We start from the raw sequence: 24,281 nt of genomic DNA, 5'->3' as shown, positions 1-24,281 counted from the left end.
TCCTTCCAACCAACCAACCAACCAACCAACCAACCCACCCACCCACCCATGTGAAGCAGATCATGGAGCTGGCTTTGTGCACAGCGGCATTGTCATGGAACAGGTTTAGGTTCAATGACAAAAATGTCAGTATCCAAACGTCCTATAGGATTTTGCGTAGTTTGTGGTAAAAGTTTGTGGAAGAACCTTGTATGGCTGGAAAAGTCCTGCAGTGAAATTGTACCAAATTTGAAATTGATCTAATCCTCTATTCATTTATTTGTATTTATCTCAGGATGGGCGAATGAGGACTGGTGACCACATCCTATGCATCGGGGACACGCCCACGCAGGGGCTGACCAGTGAGCAGGTCGTACAGGCGCTGCAGGCTTGCGGTACCAGAGTTCGCATGCTAATCGCTCGGGACCCTGTGGGCAGCGCTCAACCTCCTCCACCACCCCCACACGCTCCTACTGCAGCCCCTGTTACCTCCATGCTCCCTCCCATACCAGCACGCAGGACCAGCAAGACGGTACGATCACACAGCTGATGCTTTTGTTCATCTTCTCCAAATCAAATCCAAGTTTCTTATGGTTTGATTGTGTGTGTTAAAAAGCTAAACCTTGAGGGCTATGAGATCCATGAAGTTTTGCTGAAGAAGAAAGACGGTCAGAGTCTGGGAATTTCGATTGTCGGTTGCAACACAGAAAACTGCGATGGTATTTAAAAACTAAAAACAAACAAACAAAACAAACGCACAATCATGAAATTATTTCCCAATTAATTTTTTTTCCCCCAATACCTTCTGCAGACGGATTAGGAGTTTCTGTGAAGAGCATCATCCCTGGCAGCGCTGCCGAACAGTGCGGGAACATCATGGTCCATGACCGAATAATAGCGGTAGGCTGCTAATTACTTTTTAATGAGCTCTCCTTTAATTAGCCCTACGCATCTATGAATATTCAGAGTCTCTCACACACACAGATCAGGACACCAACTGAGCAAAACGTCTTTCTTCTCATATTTATTTGGGCTTTAATAAGGACGGGGCGAACAGGGGATTCTTCGAGGTTCAAATCTGTCTAATGCGCTTGTGAGGTGGAAAGCTTGTGAAATGACTGTTACTTCAATTCAATTTTACTCAAAATACAAGTGAAGTTACCAGTTGACTAAAATCTACTTAAGCAAAAGTAAAAAATAGCTTGTTTAAGTATATAATTTTGCCTTTTTCTTTTTGAACAGCTAAACGGAGTTAACCTGCAAGGCTTCACCAGCCAGGAGGTCCTGGATGTCATGAGGCAGTCGGGTCAGAACGTGAAACTCACTCTGGTCCGCAAGATCACTTCGCCCTTGAAATCTCCAGTGGAGATCTCTCTGGACAAAGGCAAGCTCCAGGCGTGGCCCAGTGATCAATCGCTTCATAGACACAAAATGGTTAAAAGTATTGGGACACCTGAGTTTGTTTGTTTTTTCCCCTCAGTCACGTGGTTCTTCCCACAGACTATTACCACAAAGTTAGAGGCACACAATTGTATAGGACCTCTGACTACAGCACTCTCTGATCATCAAATGAAAGGATGTGAAAATGACGACGTTGCGGTTCTCCTGCTAGATGACCTCCAAGTCGAAATATGGGATTGGATAAAGCAATAGCTTAATTCTAAAGTATTTTAGGCTTCCAGAAATCTGATTGGATAGAAACTCTAATGCATACAGACTCTATTTGCAGTAGCAAATAGACCAAGTGACCAAGAGAAAAGCTATGAAGTGTAAAGAGCAGGCTATTGGGAATAATTTCATACATATTTATAGACAAAAAAATAAAATGCACGTTTTTGATAATATAAAATGAACCTGTTATATGACGTGCAGCCATTTGTTACTTAGGAAAAAAAAAAAAAAAAAAAAAAATATATATATATATATCTAATCCAAGTAGCAAAGCAAGATTTGTGTCGAACTGGTGTGTTTGTGTGTGTTTGTGTAGTGCAAAGAGAGCCGTCCCGGGTGTCTCTGAGGAGATCTGCAGAGATCAAGGTGCGAGCAGATGTTCAGATGGCCTCCATGATGGAGCCGGCGGACGCGAGTCAGACCGCGATCAAACAGCCGTCTTCTGCGAGAGGTGAGCTCACACGTTAATCTGCATTTCCCTTTATCTCAGCTGATGTATGCTGATGTACAAGATGGGTATGAGACGGAGTACAGCAGTGAGAACAAGATGAATTACAATCCCAATTCCAAAAAAGTTGGGACACTGTGTAAAATGTGAATAAAAATAGAATAGAAGTAGAAAAGAAATAAAATGGAAGTGGTGCTTAAATTTTTTTGGCTTGAGAGCTAAAATAATAGAAATATAATAAAAAAAAGAAATATAATTAAAAAAAAAAGGATAATATAAATATATATATTGTAACGGTACACAAAATTCATGGTTCGGTACATACCTGGGTTTTTTTTTAATTTAAATTTTTATTTTTTTTACAATTTTAGTACAGTTAGGCGGAAAGAAATCACACAAAATGTTGTCTTTAAAAAAAAAATATTTATGCAGATATATTTATTATTATTATTATTTTTAACATTTTGTGAACATTAACAGTAGACATTTTATTTTTACAATTGAAAAATAAAATGCCTGCTTGATTTAAATAATATATGAATAAATATTTTATAAATAAATGTAATCACCGTATTTTCCGGACTATAAGCCGCTACTTTTTCCCCGCGCTTTCAACCCCGCGGCTTAAACAACGAAGAGGCTAATTTATGGATTTTTCCTGGGTTTTTCCCGGTTTCACAAACTTCAAGGCAAAAAACTGAACCCCATAACATTAGACCAATAAAATTGCGGAACGGGTTCAGGTGAACCGATGAAACTCTTTATATTAAATCAGATGCGCTCCCACTGAATCGGGCCGCACCACGTCATAAACATGGATGATGTTCCTCTGACGTTTGACCTGCCGCTCACTCGGACTGTCTACAGGAAATGTGAATCATTCGTCACGCTGAAAACAACCGGGCATGAAAAAACACACTTCACCTGTGTTCTGAGCTGCACGGCATCGAGAGAAAAGATTCACTGATGGTGATTTTTAAACGCACGACGATGCCAAAAGAAAAACTTCTGAGAGAAATAGTTGTGAAAGGAAGGAGGAAGACTGAACAATGGCTTTCTTGGTAGGCTACTGTTTAGATACAAGCCGTGTAACAGACACTGTCTTTTATTAAAGCCTGTGTAAAGTTCATTAGTTTCAGTGTAGACCTGCGGCTTATAGACAGGTGCGGCTTATTCATGTTCAAAATAAACATCTCTGTAAAATTCAGTGGGTGCGGCTTATATTTTGGTGCGTTTAATAGTCCGGAAATTACGGTATACAAAAATAAAATAAAACAAATCAAATTAATTCAATACACTTATTTTTGTATTATATTAATTAAATAGAAAAATCATATTAGTTTACATTTGTTAGACCTCATCTGTTGTGTGTTTGTGCACGTGTGCTTTACATTCAATATGTATTATGTATTTTCTAAAAATGTGTTCTATTTAGATGTACTACTTATTCAGATACTTTATCGAATGTCTTCCATCCTTCAACTATGCACTTTCTTGATATGTGGGATTGTCAGGATTTTCTTCCTTTAAAAAAAATAAAAAAATCCTTGAAGCAAACACTAAAGAATCCATATCATGAGACTGCCGTAAAAAAGGGATGTGGGCAAAACAAAATCCGAGTTTGACTACGCATTACAAATTGAATTTCCGGTACGGCAACTCACTCCGTACTAAGTCTATTGAATTTTTTTTTCCATTTCCCTTGAATTGTTGTGTATGTTTAATATAATAATAATAATTAAAAAGAAACGGTGACACTGAGCTCAAAGTGCAAGGCCGAGGCTAATAAAACTTGCGGTCCGCCACTTAATGTGTTTCTAATGGAACTCTGATTTTAACTAATCATCTGAGATATTGTGATTTGTGGTGAGAGTAGGAAGCAGGTTGAGAAGATCCTGGAGAAGTGGAGGTACACGCTGGAAAGAAGGGGAATAAAAGTCAGTAGGAATAAGACAGAGTACATGTGTGTGAATGAGAGGGAGGGCAGTGGAGTGATGCGGTTGCAGGGAGAAGAGATGGAGAAGGTGGAGGAGTTCAGGTACCTGGGATCAACAGTGCAAAGTAATGGAGAGTGTTAGAAGTGCAGGGTGGAGTGGGTGGAGAAGAGTGATAGCAGGAGTGATTTGTGATAGAAGAGTATCTGTGAGAGTGAAAGGGAAAGTTTATAGGACTGTGGTGAGACCTGAGATGTTGTCTGGTTTAGAGACAGTGGCATTGAGTAAAAGACAGGAGGTGGAGCTGGAGGTAGCAGAGCTGAAGATGTTGAGGTTTTCGTTGGGAGTGACGACGATGGACAGGATTAGAAATGAGTTTATTAGAGGGACAGCGCATGTAGGACGTTTTGGAGACAAGGTGAGGGGGAGGAGGGACATGGGGTATATCAGTAGGAGAATGCTGAAGATGGAGCCACCAGGAAGGAGGAAAAGAGGAAGACCAAGGAGGAGGTTTATGCAATATGATCTCTAAGTAAAAATTATTGCATTCAGTACACCTGTGCCACCCCTTATATAATCTACCCATACGTCCTTTGCATCCACTGATCTACCCAAACTTCCTTTGTGATTCACCAGTCTATTGAGGTGTTGGGGATCCTGCAATGTTATATAGAAAACATAGCATGTCTTTTTCAGGGATAAACCACATATTGCATCTTCAAAAACAGCATGGCTTTTTAGTAGCTTGGCTTTCATCAGTGGTAAACACTGTGTAGCATCACAAAATTAATCACATTTTTATTTCTTAAAATGCTACATTTCCTCTGTTTAAACATTGATTTATCTTATTCAATCTGTTGCACATAAAACAGGGGTTTGAGATTTACAGTTGACTGCATTTCTCTTTTTATTTCCATATGATTCAGTGTCCCAACTTTTTTTTAGGAATTTGCGTTGTATTTATTTCGTGTTAATATTACAACAAGAACAAAAATACAAATTTGGCTGCAGGAAACAACATCCATGACATTTCTAATCCTGCTTGCGATGATATTCACTCTGTTTACATGGTACCTCCCTCTTTCTCTATAATACATACATGAATCTATTGTCTACTGCCTTTGGGGGCACTATTGAGATTTGGAAATCCTATCCAGTGATACTTCCCTCTAGGCAGGGGTCAGTTTTTGGGCATTTCTATTCCTTCTGTACCCCTCCTCAACCCCACATTCTGTTTCTTTCCCGATTCGCCTTTGTTTCCCTTCAGCATTTCTGATCCCTACATACAGGGCAGGGATACAGTCATGCTAGCTGGGGGCTATAAATATGGTAACGGGCAGGCTGGGAGCAGAAGAGCAATCCTGCTTGAGACATAAAAAACCCAGCAAACGGCTTGAGTTTCACTCTGACCTAATTAAACTAGACAAGCCCTGGTACCTGCCAAACTTCTAAATAAAGTGTTCAGTTGCAGTGGGGCAGTACAAGCCCAGGCTAACAATGATTGCTTGTCAGGGCTTATTTCCCACTGGGGGCAACTGTAGGACTTGTAAAACGATAGCCGCCTTAAACCAAAACAATCTTTCATTTAATCTCGCGCTCACGTTGTATTTCCCCCCTTCCTGTATTTCTTCTTATACGGCGCGCCGAACCGATGTCGCAATTACGAGACAGGAGCACCTACGCTATACGGACAACAGTTTGTAGACATCTGACCGTTTGGAGACACCCCACAAGGGGGTTAGTAAAGTCAGGTGCTGTTGTAGGTGAGGTGAAGAGGCCTGGGGTGCAGTCAGTGTTCACATTCGTCACGTTCAATAAGGGCTGAGCTGCTATCTCTATAGCAGGAGATCTTCCACTCCATCCCATATAAAGGATTTGAGGCATCTAAAGGTTGCGCCAGAGCCACTTGCGCTTACCTAATGAAGATTTTGGACCTACAAAGATGAGCTTTCGAGGCATCTAGAGACATACAAGCTTCAGTTGGATCCCAACTTCATGAAGATTTTTGACATTTTAGACTCTTACAGCCTCTTAAAATGTTGAGGTTTTCGTTGGGAGTGACGACGGTGGACAGGATTAGGAATGAGTTTATTAGAGGGACAGCGCATGTAGGACGTTTTGAAAACAAGGTGAGGGAGGTGAGATTGAGATGGTTTGGAAATGTGCAGAGGAGGGACATGGGGTATATCAGTAGGAGAATGCTGAGGATGGAGCAACCAGGAAGGAGGAAAAGAGGAAGACCAAGGAGGAGCTTTATGGATGTGGTGAGGGAAGACATGCAGGTAGTTGGTTTAAAAGAGGCAGATGTAGAGGACAGGGGTGTTTGGAGTCGGATGATTTGCTGTGGCGCCCCCTAATGCGAGAAGCTGAAAGAAGGAGAAGAACTAGAAGAGACTCTAACAGCCTCTTAATCAAGACTCAAAACAACATTCTACAGATGCTGTTTCCCCATCATTTAATATTTCGAGGCTCAGCATGGAGTTGGTGGTGTTTTAGTGTTGAATCTGGAATGATCTCGGATGTTGAGCTAATTTCTGAGTTACTCAGGAATCCAACTTCGACTGTAGAAAGGACTTGTATCGCACACTCCAGTGCTCATGATCTTTCTCACTCTCCGGTGTTTGTAATGTTTTAATGGTTTATAATCAGTTTCTTGGTGTCAACCAGATGATTGGTTCGACTTTTGAATCTCAAGGTTTCTTCCTCATATAATCCAAGTCGCCCTGGACTTGCTAATCAGGGATAAATACAAATAAATGTAAATACAAGTGAAGTTTGTTTTAAAATTCTTGCTTTCTGTAAAGCTGCTTTGAGAATATGTGCATCGTTTAAAAGCGCAATAGAATTTTAATTGAATTGAATTAAAGCACATGGTGCTGGTTTTTATTTTCCTCGGTTGAAGTGAAGGTTTGTGAAAGAACCTTATATGGCTGCAAAAGTCAGATGTCCCAATACTTTAGGCCCTATAGAGTAGGTGTGTGTGTGTATATGTGTATGTTGGTTCTCAAATTGAAAGCCTTTCTGTATGGTATGTACGATAAGACCCTGAAAAGAGATGTGGAACAGGATTCAGTCCTGTGTATAAAAGTGATAGCTGTTGGTTTTTTTTACTCTCCACCACCAGCTTTTATACCCCGAATCACAGTAATAATACAGAATCCAATAAACTGTTTTGTGCTTGAAAACCCGATTCTGAAAACAGTTTTCTATGATTAGATCATGTACATATTTATTTATCTTTTTTTAACTCCTCCAGATCAACGAGGGGCATTAGGCCGATGGTTTACTTGGTGTTTCCGTATCGGTTTTGTTACTGGGTCGGGTTGCGGGCCCAACGCCCACCCTCTTCCTTTTGCAGTGGGGCTTGGGACCGTCCATAGCAGAGTACTTTATCCCCATTCCCACAATTAAGCACTGACTGGGGGGTTAAGGGCCTTGCTCAAGGACTCACGAGTGGCGGTCTGGTATGACCGGGAGTCGAACCTCAAAAGAACAACTCCTGGATCACCAGTCCAATGCCTTAACCACTAGGCTAATACATATACTCGTACATATACTGTAGTTAGCCTTAATAATATACCATTATTTATTTATTTATATATATATATATATATATATATATATATATATATATATATATATATATATATATATATACATACACACACACACACACACACACCATTAGAGGTTGACAAAACCGATGAATCGGCACCGATATTTGATTGCTGGAACTATCGGCTATCAACAAAAATCTATACCAGTAGTTTTTCCGGGTTGCGATATACAGTATAAGAGTCGTATTATATATATTTATTTCATTTTGCACATTTTCGTGATTCAGTACTATTTCTTTTATTTTTTATAATGAAGTTCAGTACTATTTTACATGGAGTTTTTATTTTTTTTCAAATCCAATATCCATCTGTTGATTAAATTTTATCTGTAAAATTGGCTGACCTCAACATACCATAGTCGAGGTGGCAGAGCAGTGGTTAAGGCTCTAGGGTGCTGATCAGCTGCCACTCTTGATGTTCTTGAGCAAGTCCCTTAACCCCTTAGTACTTAAGGAGTGCTGTATCACGGCTGACCCGGCGCTCTGACCTCAGCTTCCTAACATCACTGGGATATGCGAAGAAACAATTTCACTGTGCTGTAAAGTACACGTGACGAGCACAAAGCAGCGTCCTTTCTTTCTAAAGCGTAGCGCTGCAGGACATGACGTTAGGTAGTAGTTTCTTCACTTGCCGCAGCACCTGGCCTGCAGATGTTCACTGGAGTTTGACATTCGAAACCTGAAAGCGATGCATTGCTGTATTAATGTAGTCAAACACTTATGATGAATGGTGTTGTGAGTGCTGGTGTAGAAATGCTAATTTAATCAGGTCTATGTGCTTGGGCCCTTCATCTTTTGTGTGTGTGTGATTAATTTTCTTCGCTCGCTCGCTCTCTCCAAGTTGTCAGAGCGAGATGATTGGAATGACTACACGTGTAAAGGAAGGAGGTTGCTTGTCATCCTGGGGGGGGGTGAATTACAGTAGCATTATTGCACTTGTCTGTAGCAGAACTTCCCAAGCTCTTGGTCTTGAATGTTCTACACAAGTCGTCCATTAATAGACTCATCTGCTTCTTCTCGCCTCTCCGCATGCGTCTGATCTCAGACAGGAGCCTGGCGGTTTTGTTGTATTGTTCCTGATACGGTTTCAGTCCACATGACATCCTTCGTGTAACACTGCAGAACCTTGTAACGCTAAAGTCATGTCGTTTGCTCCTCTTTTGACGACACCAAATAGATTGAGATTTAGTTAGAGTTAGGTTCGACTTTTCAATCTTACAATGATGGCAACAAAATTGTAAAAAAAATTTTTACCGCACCCGCTGTCAAATACATCTCTATATTAGGGAAGGTGAAATTCACCATCGGCATAAAAGTTACGATTTTAAAGTGTGCATCAGGCACAAGTTGGCATTTGTATCGCAATACATAATTTTTAACATATTTGCATTGGTAAATAAAAATGTACTTCTATAGAAGTATAAGTAAAAGCACTACATTTACCACGATTTAGAAATGAGTCTATTATGACCATTAATTTGTGAGCAATATCTGATATGTAGATCGATTCTCGAACGCGAAACCGAGGGCTGCATTTGTTGATTATTTTAGTAATCGAGTATTCTAACGATTATTCCAACGATTAATCGAGAAATTGGATAGGACGTACTTTTTCTTCATTAAAGAGCAACACTAAACATACAAGAAAAAATAAGACGGGTCTCTTAATTTGAACGTCATTTGTTTAAAAAAAAAAATATATAAAAAAAATTTAAATTGCAGTCTAAAATTTAGTGCGGGTGGTGCGTCAGTAATAATGGTTCGTGGGGAAACGCAGCGCTCCATGTGTAGTTAAATGGACTAAATGAAGCATCGAGGCAAAAAATGTGTAGGGCTTGTTGGCTGAAATGATCCCTCGAGTAATTCGAATATTACGGAGGAATATTTGCGAAAAGGCCATGCGTTCGAAGTCAGAAGGCACATAAATAAATCGATGATTTGCCGTTTGTCTGAGCAAAAGGAATAAAAAAATGCTTTTTGTACCACAGCAGCCTATTTTTTTTTCCATTGTGTTGAACCACATTGTTTCAAAGTCTGATCGCACTGAATCGTATCTGTAGCTGCTTCACATGCATCATTAATGTATTATATATTTAGCTATGCATCGAGATATGAATTGCATCGACCTCAATTATGGAGTTGTACAGTTGTAATATATCGTTTATCGAGTTTATACGGTAGGGTGCTGTAAATTTCTCGTATTTTTTGCTCAATTATGTAGTGTAATTTGTTCAATTATTAATAAATGACTGTATTTTACCCCACACTGATCACAATTCTTTAAGACTTCTGGGTCTCGATTTACCTTATTTTCAAGTTATGATGGAAAACATCTCCATTGAAATTCAGAGACCACCTGTATTGTTTGCTCAAAACACCTTTTTTTTTTGTATGTTTTTTAGTTCTAGAGCCAATTCCACTGACCGAGATGGAGTTGCGGACCAAATGGGAGCAGGCGCTCGGCCCTCAGTATGACGTCATGGTAAGAAACTGTGGAACATCTTTATTTTCTGAAGGAAATCTGGGTGCAGCGTACATGAATATCCTATAAGACAATACAAATACACAATTCCTCCAAGAGTTTTTTACACAAGATACCGAATGCCAGGAGGGCGGAGGTGAAACTCATGATACATTGGGTGGGAATCCTTTAACAAAATGCTCTGGGCTTTACTCAAAACCTGTGTATGATGTAAATGGGCCGGAGTCATGTGCTTTATCCATGTAATTTGACCTCGCCAGTTAACAGTCCACTCAAGACGATTTGGGAGAATTTGGGATTTAAGAAACCAGAAATAGAAACAATAACAAAGACTCAATGCTACGTCTCCAATGTCGATGAGCATTTTCCCTTCAGCACACAGTCATTTAATGATTTTATTAAAGTGATATTAATGACCTTTTTTTTTCTCCCCCCAGGTTGTTGAACTAGACCCAGTCATTGAGGATGATGCTGAGCTGCAGAAATATTCTAAGGTATTATAGTAAAGCAGATGTTGACCTGTATATGTACGGGCATTTATTTATTTATTTATTTTTTAAACAATTTTACCCTCCTTTTTAATTTTTTGTCCCTAGTTGCTCCCAATACACACCATGCGTTTGGGTGTGGAGCTGGATTCGTTCGATGGTCACCACTACATCTCTACTGTGGCCCCTGATGGTCCTGTGGCCAAGCATGGTCTACTGCGACCAGAGGATGAACTACTGGAGGTACGAAAATGCTCTAAAAAAAAAAAAAATAGGGGTGTGACGGTACTCGAAATTCAGGCTTCAGTTTTTAAGTCGCGGTTCGCTACAATTTCAGACCAGTTGTTGAGGAAGAAATGCGAACCATAAAAATGCTTGTTTTTTTATTAACATAGTTTATTATTATTATTATTATTATTATTATTATTATTCAAATTTGTGAACATCAACAGTTTACATTTTTAAAACAAATTTAAATAAAATCCCTGCTCGGTTCAATACTACATAAAATGATTTTATAAAAATTGTATATATACAAATAAAATGGAATAAATCAAGTAAATGCAGTACCTTTTTATTATATTGATTAAATTGTCAAAAGGAATTTCAGTTAAATTGCCACAAATTAATTTTTTTTAATAAAAATAAATAAATGGAAAAATTATAGTTTATATTTGTTAGACCGCATTTGGGTAATACAGATGTGTGTACAAGTGTTTACAAATAATATTTATTTCTACTTAATATTTATTTCTACTTAACCGTTCTACTTATTTTAGCGTACTTTTAACAAATGTCTTCATTCCATCATCCTTCATTTATTCACTCCCTTGATATGTGGAATTGTCAGGATTTTCTCTTTTTAGAGAAAATCTTGACGCCGGACATAAAACGTTAAAGAATCCATAGCGCTAGACTGTTGTAAAAAAGCTGAAGTGGCCGTGATTACGCACCTGCGCTCATCAAAGCGCTACAAATCGTATTTCCGGTACGGAGCGTGTAGCAATGACGACACTGCGCTAAATCCCTGCCATTTTGTGTATGTTTTTAAATGTAATAATACATTTGAAAATGCGCTTAAAGTACTAGGTGGTGATGAAAAAACTTTCCTCCACTTAATATGTTTCTGAGGGAACTCTGATTGTAACTATGTTTCGCACGTGAAAAGGGATTGCATTCGGATTGCACGAGTTTTCGTACCAAACCTTTTTAGAACAGAGTGTACCATGTACTGTTACAACCCTAATAAGGACATTTGCTTTTAGAGCATTAAGCAGACACCCTCATCCTTATCTTATTGAGGTTGCTCAGGGCCCCAGGAATGGCAGCTGGGTGCGGCTGAGATTTAAACTTGCGACCTTCGGATCCAAACTCCAATTCATTAACCACTAAGTTACCGCCTCTATACTAACACCTTCGCTTGCAAAATGTTGCACCCTTCTTCGTCGTCCCATTGGCATTGTGGTGAGGAGGTATGGGCAGGTGGCCCCGCGGTTTGGCCGGCCTTCAGATCATCTTTTTTGGCGGCGACCGGTGCGGCTCCTGTCTGTTCTTCTAATAACACGGTGACCTTTGCATCCTGCCAGCCCCAGGTCTCCAGGAAGACGTGCTGCTGCCACCACTGCTGGCACGTAGATGTTTTAGCAGGAGGGCTCCTGAGTCTGACCGAGGCCATCTGCATGCCAGGCCGTGCCTCTGACTCCCCCACTGCCTCTGCTTCCTGCCCCTCCGCTGTCCCTTCAGCCCCACCTGGTCCAATGGCCACGAGCTGCTGTACTCTCGGCCTGTTGCTCTTGGCAGCAACCCTGACAGAACACAAAACCCAGGAGGTGCTGCCATATCTCACTGGTGCATCGGAGCGTTGAGGGGCTTCTCGAGGCACCATGCTAGGCTCATCGAGTATGTAAAGGGCTCTTTTACATATATGTTTGAAATTCCGTGCATCCGTACAACTCTGCTGCTTGCAACTCCTTATGGACACTTCCTGAAGAGCCATCGTGGGCAGATGTGAGCTCAGTGGTATATAATGGTGCTGGGGTGAGCAGAAAGTGGGCTGCAGAATCCTTGGTCTGGGACAGATGGCACAGTGCTGCCCTGGCTTCCTTTAGGTCCAAGTGAATGCCAGAAAAATGGCCTGGCGAAAGAGAGGCGCTTAGCCTTTATTTATGAATGATAGTTGGTCATCTGTGTGCGATTTTGTTTGTTTTCTTTCCTGAATAGTGACAAAAGTAGATCTGCTTTTTTATGCTTTATTGGTTCAGTAATTGTGTGAGCAAAGCAGGCGAAATTTGGACATGTATAAGGCCAATGCGAAGCATCGTTCTGAAAAATCTTTGGTCCAACACAGTTTTTATGATGACCTACAGAAGCACCCTACAGAAATCCCATATAAAAATGGCACGGTTTAGAAAGCATCGATATTATAGAGAAATGCTGTAGAACAGAGCGCTGCTTCACAGACATGAATGTCATTACTAAAGCAAGAAACGCAAAGAACACGATTCATCACGTCTCTTTTCACTGTAGCCACAACTGCACCGCCCACATACCTCATCTCTAGCAGAATCCTCGATATTAACCTCATTAAATGACCCCGGGTTTTTTCCGTGCAATACAGTTTTCCTGGGGATTTGAAACGAAGGCAAATTGTGTGGTTTTGTGCAAATTTAACAGGAAAGAAAGTAGCCGCCTTTCCTAACGATGTCCAGCTTCTCTTGAAAAGTCCGTCTTGTAAGTGTATCTGCGACCAAATCGATTTCTTCTCCTCTGAACATCCAATCAAAGGACCTGAGAATGCCGACGTTATTGGGCACCTGCTAGAGGGCTTTAGTGCCTCCAAATCCAAGTCTGATTTGGTTAAAGCAATAGCTGATTCTGAAGACCTCATGGCAGATTCATGCTACTCTTGATGTGAGGACTGAAATCTGATTGGATAGAAAATTTTACCTAAACACACACTATAGGAAGCAATGAGAGAAACACTATGAAATAAAGGGAATAGACTATTGGGAATAATTTGTTACATATCCATGGACAAAAATGAATTCAAACGTAATTCAGTGTTTCTAAATGCATTTCTAAAAGTATATTAAAACACAAGTCTGTGATTCGTATAGTGTTTAGCCGGCAGAGAAGGCCTTTCTGGCCCTGATGGCCTTCCACTGTGACATTTACAGGGTCTTTTTATTTTTTATTTTTTATGGCTGTTCTTCAATGACGAAAATAGGAACTACACAGATATTATAGATCTGCTCATGATGTATGTTGTGTGTAGGTAAATGGAGTGCAGTTGTATGGAAAGACTAGACGGGAGGCTGTGGCGTTCCTGCGAGAGGTTCCTCCACCATTCACTCTTGTGTGCTGTAGACGCCTCACTGAAGAGGGCATCGAATACCAGCCTGACGACGAATGGAGCTCCGACAGCCCTACAGCTAGCCTACAGGAGCAGGTAATTACCACACACTTGAATTGGTGTGAAAGAACATCTCTAAACTAACTACAGTATCTCTTTTTTTCAGCTCCATGTATGTTGGATGCTTCAGTCAGTGTATTTAAAATCCATCCCTTGTGTTACCAGGCACAACCTGCAGACCTGCCATACAATCAGAGGTCAACCTCAACTTTTTAAATAACGTTCAAACATTTCTAAATGTGTAGAACTTGTTGGAACCAGAAATAAAATGCTGTTTATTTCTGAAGGCTTTACATCACTATGTGATGCGGGAGCTGAAATCTGATTGGATGTAAACTGTAGAGAGAAAAAGCGATATGAAATAAAGAGAACAAACTGTTGAGAATAATTTTGTACACAATCGTGGATAAAAATATATCAAAACCCGCGTCCGTGATGCGTATAACGTTTAGGCCGGCAGAGAAGGCCTTGCTGGCCCCGATGGCGTGCCATATTTATTGTTTAGGTGTTTGTCAAATGTCTCATACTAAAGACATGGAGGGTAAAAAAAGCTTCCGCTGAGATGAGAAGGAACAAAACCCTTCAAGTGAGCAAATCAATAAAAACCTTGCATTATATTCTGATATTCTTATTATATTGAGCACTTGTAAACTCTGCCTCTGACTTTTGTCTATGGTTCATCCTGAAAGGTTCTCAAATAGCTCTGGACAGCACTGCATGCCGAGCAGTTCGGTGGAGCGAAAGTGCTGAGTGGATTGAAGTCGGGTCTTAACCCGCGTCTTTATGGTTATTTATTTTCAGAGCAACGTTTCCTTCTTCTCAGAGCCGAGCATCGCCTACACGCAGTTTAAAATAAAACTCAAATGCTGGACACGCCACTCAAACGTTCTTTTGCTTCCCTACCAGACACAAGTGATCCAGAACGAGGTTGCTGAGCAAAGAACAGCTCCGGAGCAGAGTTACGCCGAGAAGAAGGAGGAGGAAGTGGAGGAGGAGGATGAGAATAAGGAGAGTGGAGATGAAGAGTTGGCTCTCTGGTCTCCAGAAGTGCATGTGCTGGAGTTGGAAAAGAGCGAACGTGGCCTCGGTTTCAGCATTCTGGACTACCAGGTGCGTCTCTCTAGGGCTGTTTTCTCAACATGAAAATAATCGACCTGATGTAGAGTGTAGGTTCAAATCCTCGGATTTTAGGTCACGGTTGCAGTTTATCATATTGCTTTAAAATTTAAATTGATTAAATAAAATTAAGTTAATGGTAAAATTTTATGATATAGTTTACATTCGTTAAACCTCATTTGGGTACTACAAAAAGTGTGTATAAGTGCATGTGTGTGTATAATTAATATTAAATTTTCCAAAGACATGTTCTACTTATTTCACCCGACTTTCATAAATGTCTTCATTCGTTCCATCATTCATTCATTCACTCTTTCGATATGTGGAATTGTCAGGATTTTCCCCTTTGGAAAAAACTACTGGACATAAAACGCAAACGTATTCATATCGCAAGACTGTGGAAAAAAAAACGCAGGAAGTAGCAGCGATTATGCACAAAACAAAATCCGAGTTTTACACCGGACTACAAAACGTATTTCTGGTCTGGTGCGAGCAGCCACAGTGACACTGCTCGAACTCTCGTTCCTTTTTTTTTATTAATTTATTTATTTTTTAGACCCCTGGTATTGTGTATTTTTTTCAATAATAATAATTATTTAAAGATTTCGTTCAAAGTGCGAGGCAGAAAATAAACAAACTCGCGGTCCGCCACTTAATAAGTTCCTGATCCAACTCCGGTTTTAACTATGTTCCGCACGTAAAAAGGATTTCATTCCGTCATATTAACCGAAAGTCCTGTACTGAAGTGGTTTGTTACGAATAGATGTACCGTTACAGTATTTATTCCTGCTGGATTTTTATTGATCATCCTTACAGAAAATGTGTGCTGATTATGTGACTAATCATTGGGGAAGGAAAAAACAAAAAAGAGAGCTGCAATATACCTCTGGAAAGATCTGTTTATCTGGCACCAGGCCAAACGTCAGCCGAGCTCTTTGCTTTTTTTTTTTGTTGTTGCGATAAGCTGCTTTTATATCCTTTCTCCATTAGCGCTTTAATCAAGGGTACAAGCCTCCACTTAAATAGCTTGTTCCGAAGGAAATAAAAGTCAATAATCAGGTCAGAGCGACGTTTATCCACGAAAAGCCACTGTTTCTGCATCTGGTTTATACAGTTGACAAAAAAAAAAAATGCAAGTTTAGCTCACAGGTTTTTCGCCGCGGCTCGTGAAACGGCGCGATCGCATTTTAATGGTGAGACATTCTTCTTCCCTGCTCAGGGGCTGCTCTGAGTGATGGCGCTGCAGTTTGCGTAGACAGAATTACACCGGTGCTTAATGGCCGTCACCGAAACAGTGATCACTTACATTCTGCTTTTCTGCACAACTCGATGAGAGATTGTGTGTGTGTGTGTGTATAAATATATAAGCAATACAGTGCTCCCAGTGTTCCTGCCACTTCTGGAATGTGTCCTGAAAGTCTTTTTTTTCCAAGCGTTTCGAACAGCTTCTGCGGATCTCTGCAGCAGTATCAAAACGCCGACCTTGGAGACCTTGGATTTCATCTTCGGGAAGGCGAAGTGTGCAGAAGCCAAATCTGGCGAGTAGGGTGGGTGCGGAAGTGAAATTGTGCGGATTGTTCTGACGATCATCGTGCGCAAGTTGCCGGACAGTTTGGACATTTTTCGGGGGTTGCGCTTGTTGAAGGTCGTCCTGATCTTTCAGTCGTCTTCCAGTGATGTTCTTCCGCTTGTGTGCGTGATTCAATCATTGATGTGGGAACGCACGTGGTCAAAATAGCACCAGTTGAGCAGCTCCCGAAGTACAAAGAACAATGTCTTTTGGCACATTGACTTTTGAAGTTCTGTGCTTCCTGCGACTGTGCGTGCTGCCTTGTGCTACAAAATTAGACTGGAACCTTTTTCATACTACTTTGTGTAATATGACTGTCAAGGTAATAAATATGGAGTAATTATGGATATACTAGATTCTGATCTACAGTCCCCTCTGTAAACAACAGCAAGCCCAGTTCTATGGTATTTTGCTATACAATGAGACTTTTAGGTTTGAGAGCCGAGGATGAGACGTTAGGTGATGATTTTAGCTTCTATTTCCAATTTCTCACAACTTACTTTGTTTGAATCCTCCTCTCTTTTTTTTTTTTTTTTTTTGTGTGTGGAAAGACTGTATTTGTTGTAGACTCTTAACTAGAGCAGAGAGACGACTATGGGATGAAAAAACAAGCCATTTTTAAATCTGAGAGAAGGAAAAAATAAGCTGAGACATTGCATAAGACATAACCAGCACAACTATTTGGAATGTCCCCAAAAATAAGGAAATCAGATCTGGTCAGCCAAGTAAAACAAAAACAGTTGATGATGGAAACATTAAGAGCTGTTGGGCGAAAAAAAATTACTTAAAACAAGTCAATGACGACATCAACAAGACCAGACTGAATGTAACATAATCCAGACTGTGAAAGCAGAAATATAAAGGGTTTTTCCACCAGAAATACAGAAACACTTTGGCGTCAGTACCTGTTAGGATGTCATGATCGTATCCCTTTTGCTCATGCGATTACAACATGGATGTGTCATTTCAAAGTAGCCGGCGTATTTAACTTTTGTTTAAGTTCTACGCAAACCTGTAGCGAGTTTCAGCCCATTCCAAGTTTAGTTTACTTTGCATGACAAACAATACACATGATAAATAGATACAAAGCCTCGCTGTATCAAGTATTGGTTTACGTAAGTCAAAAACACGTAACAAATACACCGAAAACGCGCTTAAATCACAAATCGGACCCCGCCAAATGCATTGCAGTCACCCGATGCCACTTGTTAAAAGGTCGGACTATCCTGAAGACGCAAACTTTGTACAACATACTTTTGTAAAATATTTTAGTTACCCCAATATCTAATATACTGACGTGTGTGTATATATTACATGTATGCTTTGATCCATTTTATACGAATGCTGCAATTTGTTAAAAGAGCCGGATCGAGACGTACGTTTGTAATCAGGCTGGTTGCATTGACCGTGTTTGATTCACTAAAACGGAGCAGTTCGTGAGATTTGTTTGTTCAGATTACGCTTTATTAGAAAGATTAGAAGAGATTCCTTGCTGTTATTTGTGAATTTTTTTGCTGTTGTTATTTTTGTCATAACTGATAAAATGGTATATAATTTGTGTTACCAGGGCTGGGGTGGCAGATAGGGTGGCAATGCTTTTTCTTAGGGTGGCAGTTACCACCCCGGTGGATCCGGCCCTGCAGAGCGGCGAGAGCTCCTCACAATGGCAGCTCGAACAGCCTCCATATTCTCTGGTGCGTTGCCGTTCAACACCAACCAGGCACTTATTTTTTTTTTCAGGCTAAACTTTGAAATGAGCAGACGGGACAGTGACTGGTAATGACGACGGGATTCCCTTTAAGCAGCACTCACACTATCGGCATTCTTGCGAAAGGTTTTACAGCGAACACTTAAGTGGTTTGGAAACGAGCTCAGACTGGTTCCAAACAATCACAGACGCCACAAGGTCACAAACAAATAGCACCAAAATCTCCGTTTTCCCTGCGCCACCCTGTACCTCCCTTGATCCTGCCATAAAATCGCCGTTGGTTCTGGCATCGAATTAAAAGATCAATAAACCAAAATTTCATTCAAGTTTATTTCTACAGCGCTTTTAACTATGCACAAAAGGCTCAGAGCAGCTTTACAGAAAGGATTATAGAATCAAATTGTAAATCTATGTGAATGATGTGTATTTAGGCATTAGAAGGTATGAGGAAGAAACCTTGACTCAAAAGTCCAACCCATCATAAGTTGATTTACAAATCATTAAAACATTACAAACACCAGAGAAATATCGAAATCCTTATACACATTATTGGGATATTTACATGGTTAAACGCTCCACCACAGCATATACAATTTATTGCCAAAAGTTTGCAGACACCTGGTCATAAGTCTTGCTTTTTGAGCATCGCATTCCACATTTAGTCCCAATTTGCTCTTAGAATTCCCTCCACTCTCCTGGGTAGGTGTTCCACTAGATTTTAAAGTGTCCTTGTACACATTTGGGTGTTAGTCAAGTCAGGTACTGGTGTAGGTGAGCTGAGGAGGCCTGGGGTGCCGCGAGCGTTCACTTTCATCCCAAAGTTGGGTTGAGATCAGAGCTCTGTAGCAGGAGATCTTCCTCTCGAAACCATATCTTCATGGAGCTCTTTGTGCACAGGGGCAATGCCATGCTTGTTCAAGTTCAAGTGAACGCAAATATAGCCGTCTTATTCAATTGTGTGCCTCCAGCTTTGTGGTAACAGTTCGGAGAAGAACCAACATGTGGCCCCAATCCTTTTGTCCATGTAGTGTATCGAGGCCCACCAGCAAGCATTACTGTTAGATACCACCATTATTGCAGATGTTTAATGAATGGAATTAATGAATTGAAGCCAAAATTTGTGATTCGAATGTTTTCTTGTGCAGTTGTATTGGAAGAAATGTATTATGTCCAGTAATAGTAACAGTAGTGAACCACGGGTCGGTAAATAATTGTGTTCATCAGTGTGTGTGTGTGTGTGTGTGTGTGTGTGTGTGTGTGTGTGTGATTTATTTATATATATACATATATATAAACCCAACACTGATCCTACTGTAGGTCTTGTGTTCTTCCTCGTCGAAATTGGATAAACACAGGCGAGTTTATTGTGAGCCCTGTTCACCCGAGAGCAGAAGTTTCCGTATCGATTTTCGGTTCGGAAAGCCTCATCAAAGCGAAAGCGAGGAGAAGTGTGCGTCGCGGACGATTTCGCTTCGCGGCGTATCTTGGGCTTTGACAGTGGGCCGTATTGACCCGTGCACACCCCTCTCAGTCATGAACCCGCTATCTCGACGTTGAGCGCCAGCTGAGCCCCTCTCACCTAGCGCTGTCTGAATGCTTATCTTCCGCACTCGCTTCTCTGCCCATAGGCCTCAGCGTGAGCTGAGTAGCCTATGGGAATTTATTTACTCTGTGCGAGTGTGTGCGCGAATGCAAAATGTACAGTATCTCTGGGGCGGGAGAAGTATCCTGACTATATAGGTGAGTGATGCTTAATAATAGATCTGCCCAGAATGCACAGAGTAAAAGGGATTACTCATGTAAAAGAGAGGCTTGTTTCCATTTTCATTTATTGTCTTTCTTAAACTTGCTCTAGTGCACAGCCTTGTCGTGTGTGTGTGTGTAGGGGGGGGGATTGATTTTGCCGTAGCATCTTTAGTAAGAAGCTTGAGTTTGTAAGGCCGAGCGGTCAGGAGTAGGATCTGCAGACATGCCTACAGCGTTCCAGAAGCTTCTGGGTGAACCCTGCCTTTTGTTTTCCTTTCCTTTTCTTTCCTCTCATTTCCTCTCATTTCCTCTCATTTCCTTTCTTCTCCTGATTTCATTCCTTTCTTGTCCTTCACTTTCCTCTAATTTCCTTTCCTTCCCTTTTTTTCTCATCCCCCCCCCCCTTTCCTCTCCTCTCATTTTTTTTATTTTCCTCTCATTCCCTTTCCTTTCTTCTCATTCCTTGCCTTTCCTTTTCTTTCTTCTCATCACATTTCCCTTATTCTTTCCTCTCCTCCTTTCCTTTTCTTTTCCATTCCTTTAATTTCCTCAATTCATTTCTTCCTTTTCCTTTAATTTCTTCTCATCCCCTTTTCTTTCCTTTCTTCTCCTTGTCTCCTTGTCTTTAATTTACTCTCATTTTATTTTCCTTTTTATTGCCCCACCACACACACACACACACACACACACACACACACACACACACACACACACCATTTTCCCTCCTAGCCCCCCCCCCCCCCCCCCCCCCCCTGTTCACCTGTTCAGTTAAAGTTACCCCAAAGTCTCCGGTCATGTGAGTCAACCCTGTAACTGTAGCTTGATGGATGGGAGCCCACCACCGGACCGACAGCTGGTCTCCGGGTGGATTTCTCATACTTAACGACACCCCTAACCGCACAAGTGCCAAAAAGCGATTATGAACCGATTTTGCGGCTCGTCTCGTTCTTTGTAGTTTGAACTCCAGGAGGATCTCGAAGTGAGAAGCATGATGCTAGGGTTTTCAACAGCTCGTAAATTTAATGTGAAAGGGCCTCTCGGTAACGCTCGCCATGCCGCTGACGGAGATTAATGAAACCCCTTGAGCTAAACACCTGATCTGGAGGGTCACGTCAGGGCGAATTCACCGGAAAGATCAGATACACGTTTCAGTTTTCCTACTGTGAGTTGCTCTGACAACAACCCAAAGGTTATACACGAACTCTCATCTCTACCGCGACTCTGAAAATCCAGGGTTTCATTGTGTCTGCAGGAGTTACAGCAATGTTAACTTTTATAAATGTTTTTAAATTTACTAAAAGGAACCAGGAGAAGCACAGAAAGGGTTGGGAAATCTGACTTCTCCAGTCACATGCGGTTCTTCTCCAAACTGTTACTACAAAAAGTTGAATATTGGAGACTCGTGGTGTCTCACTCTAATCAGCTCATTTAATCCAAACACCTGCAAAGGTTCCTGAGTCTTTAAATGGTGTCTCAGTCTGGTTCAGACTCCACATTAATGAAGGAAGTCTGTTGACTTGACAGTTGTCCAGAAGACGATCATTGACCCCCTGCATATGGAGGGTGAGACACAAAAGGTCTTCACTAAAGAAGCTGCTGTTCACAGAGTGCAGTATCCAGGCACATTAATGGAAAGTTGAATGGAAGGGAAGAATCTGTTAGAACAAGGTGAAGCGAAGCCCATTCAAGAATTTGGGGAGATTTACAAAGAGTGAACTGCAGCTGGAGTCAGTGCTTCAAGAGCCTCCACACACAGACGTCTCCATGGGCTACAACTGACACATTCCTCGTGTTGAGCAGATCCTGAACCAGAGACAACGTCAGAGGTGTCTTACCTGGGCAAAGGACAAAAAGGACTGGACTGTTGCTCAGTCGTCTTTTCAGAGGAATGGAAAGAAAATGTTGCATTTCATTAGGAAATCTGGGTCCCAGACTCTGAAAGAAGAAGAGAGAAGAGGCACAGAATCCAAGTTGCTTGAGGTCCAGTGTCAAGTTTGCACAGTCAGTGGTGGTTTGGGGAGTCCTGTCATCTGCTGGTGTTGGTCCACTGTGTTTTTATCAAGTCCAAGTTCAGCACAGCCGTCTACCAGAAAGTTTTAGAGAACTTCATGCTTCCCTTTGCTTTTTCAGCAGGATCTGGCACCTGCCCACACTGCCAAAAGCACCAAAAGTTGGTTAAATGAACATGGTGTTGGTGTGATTGACTGGCCAGCAAACTCCCCAGACCTGAACCCATAGAGAATCTATGGTGTATTGTCAAGAGGAAAATGAGAAACAAGAGACCAAAAAATGCAAATGAGCTGAAGACTGCTGCTCAAGGAACCTGGGCTTCCACACCTTAGCAGTGCCACAGACTGATCAAGTATTAAGTACATATACAGTAAATGAACATACTTTCCAGAAGGCCAACAATTTACTAAAAATATTTTTGATTGGTCTTGTAAAAAAAAATTTCAAATAGTGAATTGGTGGATTTTTGTTAAATGTGAGCCAAAATCAACATTAAAAGAAATTAACTCTTGAAATAGCAGTCTGTGTGATGAATCTATATAATATTCCAGTTTCACCTTTTGTATTGAATTACTAGAATCAACTTTTTAATGATTTTTCTATTTATTGAGATGCACCTGTGTATCTCCATGGAGCTGGCTCTTTGTGCACAGGGGCATTGTCATGCTGGACCAGGTTTGGGATCAACACCATCTCTCATACATCTACATCAGTATCCCTAACTTCACTAACACCCTTGTGGCCAAATGAATGTCAGCAAGCACACTACAAATTCTTCTGGCACATCTTCCCAGAAGAGTATATGTGGCAAAAAAAATTTGCCACTGCTATTTTGCAAGTTCTCCCACTTAGAAATCATGGAGGGGTCTAAAATTGTAATCGTAGGTGCATGTCCACTGTGAGAGACATAATCTAAAAAAAAAATCCAGAAATCACAATATATGATTTTTAAACGATTTATTTGTATGGTACAGCTGCAAATAAGTATTTGAACACCTGTCTATCAGCTAGAATTCTGACCCTCAAAGACCTGTTAGTCTGCCTTTAAAATGTCCACCTCCACTACATTTATTATCCTAAATTAGATGCACCTGTTTGAGGTCGTTAGCTGCATAAAGACACCTGTCCACCCCATACAATCAGTAAGAATCCAACTACTAACATGGCCAAGACCAAAGAGCTGTCCAAAGACACTAGAGACAAAATTGTACACCTCCACAAGGCTGGAAAGGGCTACGGGGAAATTGCCAAGCAGCTTGGTGAAAAAAGGTCCACTATTGGAGCAATCATTAGAAAATGGAAGAAGCTAAACATGACTGTCAATCTCACTCGGACTGGGGCTCCATGCAAGATCTCACCTCGTGGGGTCTCAATGATCCTAAGGAAGGTGAGAAATCAGCCCAGAACTACACGGGAGGAGCTGGTCAATGACCTGAAAAGAGCTGGGACCACCGTTTCCAAGGTTACTGTTGGTAATACACTAAGATGTCATGGTTTGAAATCATGCATGGCACGGAAGGTTCCCCTGCTTAAAGCAGCACATGTCCAGGCACGTCTTAAGTTTGCCAATGACCATTTGGATGATCCAGAGGAGTCATGGGAGAAAGTCATGTGGTCAGATGAGACCAAAATAGAACTTTTGGGTCATAATTCCACTAAACGTGTTTGGAGGAATAAGAATGATGAGTACAATCCCAAGAACACCATCCCTACTGTGAAGCATGGGGGTGGTAGCATCATGCTTTGGGGTTGTTTTTCTGCACATGGGACAGGGCGACTGCACTGTATTAAGGAGAGGATGAACGGGGCCATGTATTGCGAGATTTTGGGGAACAACCTCCTACCCTCAGTTAGAGCATTGAAGATGGGTCGAGGCTGGGTCTTCCAACATGACAATGACCCGAAGCACACAGCCAGGATAACCAAGGAGTGGCTCTGTAAGAAGCATATCAAGGTTCTGGCGTGGCCTAGCCAGTCTCCAGACCTAAACCCAATAGAGAATATTTGGAGGGAGCTCAAACTCCGTGTTTCTCAGCGACAGGCCAGAAACCTGACTGATCTAGAGAAGATCTGTGTGGAGGAGTGGGCCAAAATCCCTCCT

General features: G+C 41.2%; 1 protein-coding gene across 1 annotated transcript in view; it reads left to right on the top strand.

Annotated features, from left to right (window-relative positions):
- patj (PATJ crumbs cell polarity complex component) overlaps positions 1-24,281 on the top strand; it is a 158,136-nt gene that overhangs the window by 16,060 nt on the left and 117,795 nt on the right. Inside the window, exons 9-18 of the mRNA XM_083558989.1 lie at positions 275-511; positions 596-698; positions 791-879; positions 1,222-1,363; positions 1,967-2,101; positions 10,051-10,130; positions 10,568-10,624; positions 10,727-10,861; positions 13,893-14,066; positions 14,937-15,140. Of these exons, the coding sequence (XP_083415115.1) occupies positions 275-511; positions 596-698; positions 791-879; positions 1,222-1,363; positions 1,967-2,101; positions 10,051-10,130; positions 10,568-10,624; positions 10,727-10,861; positions 13,893-14,066; positions 14,937-15,140 (1,356 nt within the window). The remainder of the gene's footprint in view (positions 1-274; positions 512-595; positions 699-790; positions 880-1,221; positions 1,364-1,966; positions 2,102-10,050; positions 10,131-10,567; positions 10,625-10,726; positions 10,862-13,892; positions 14,067-14,936; positions 15,141-24,281) is intronic.

This window comes from Silurus aristotelis, assembly GCF_946808225.1.
Source record: "Silurus aristotelis genome assembly, chromosome: 13".
NCBI classification, from domain to species: domain Eukaryota; kingdom Metazoa; phylum Chordata; class Actinopteri; order Siluriformes; family Siluridae; genus Silurus; species Silurus aristotelis.
The sequence above is the reverse complement of the archived record's forward strand: the minus strand, read 5'-3'. Positions and strand labels throughout refer to the sequence as shown.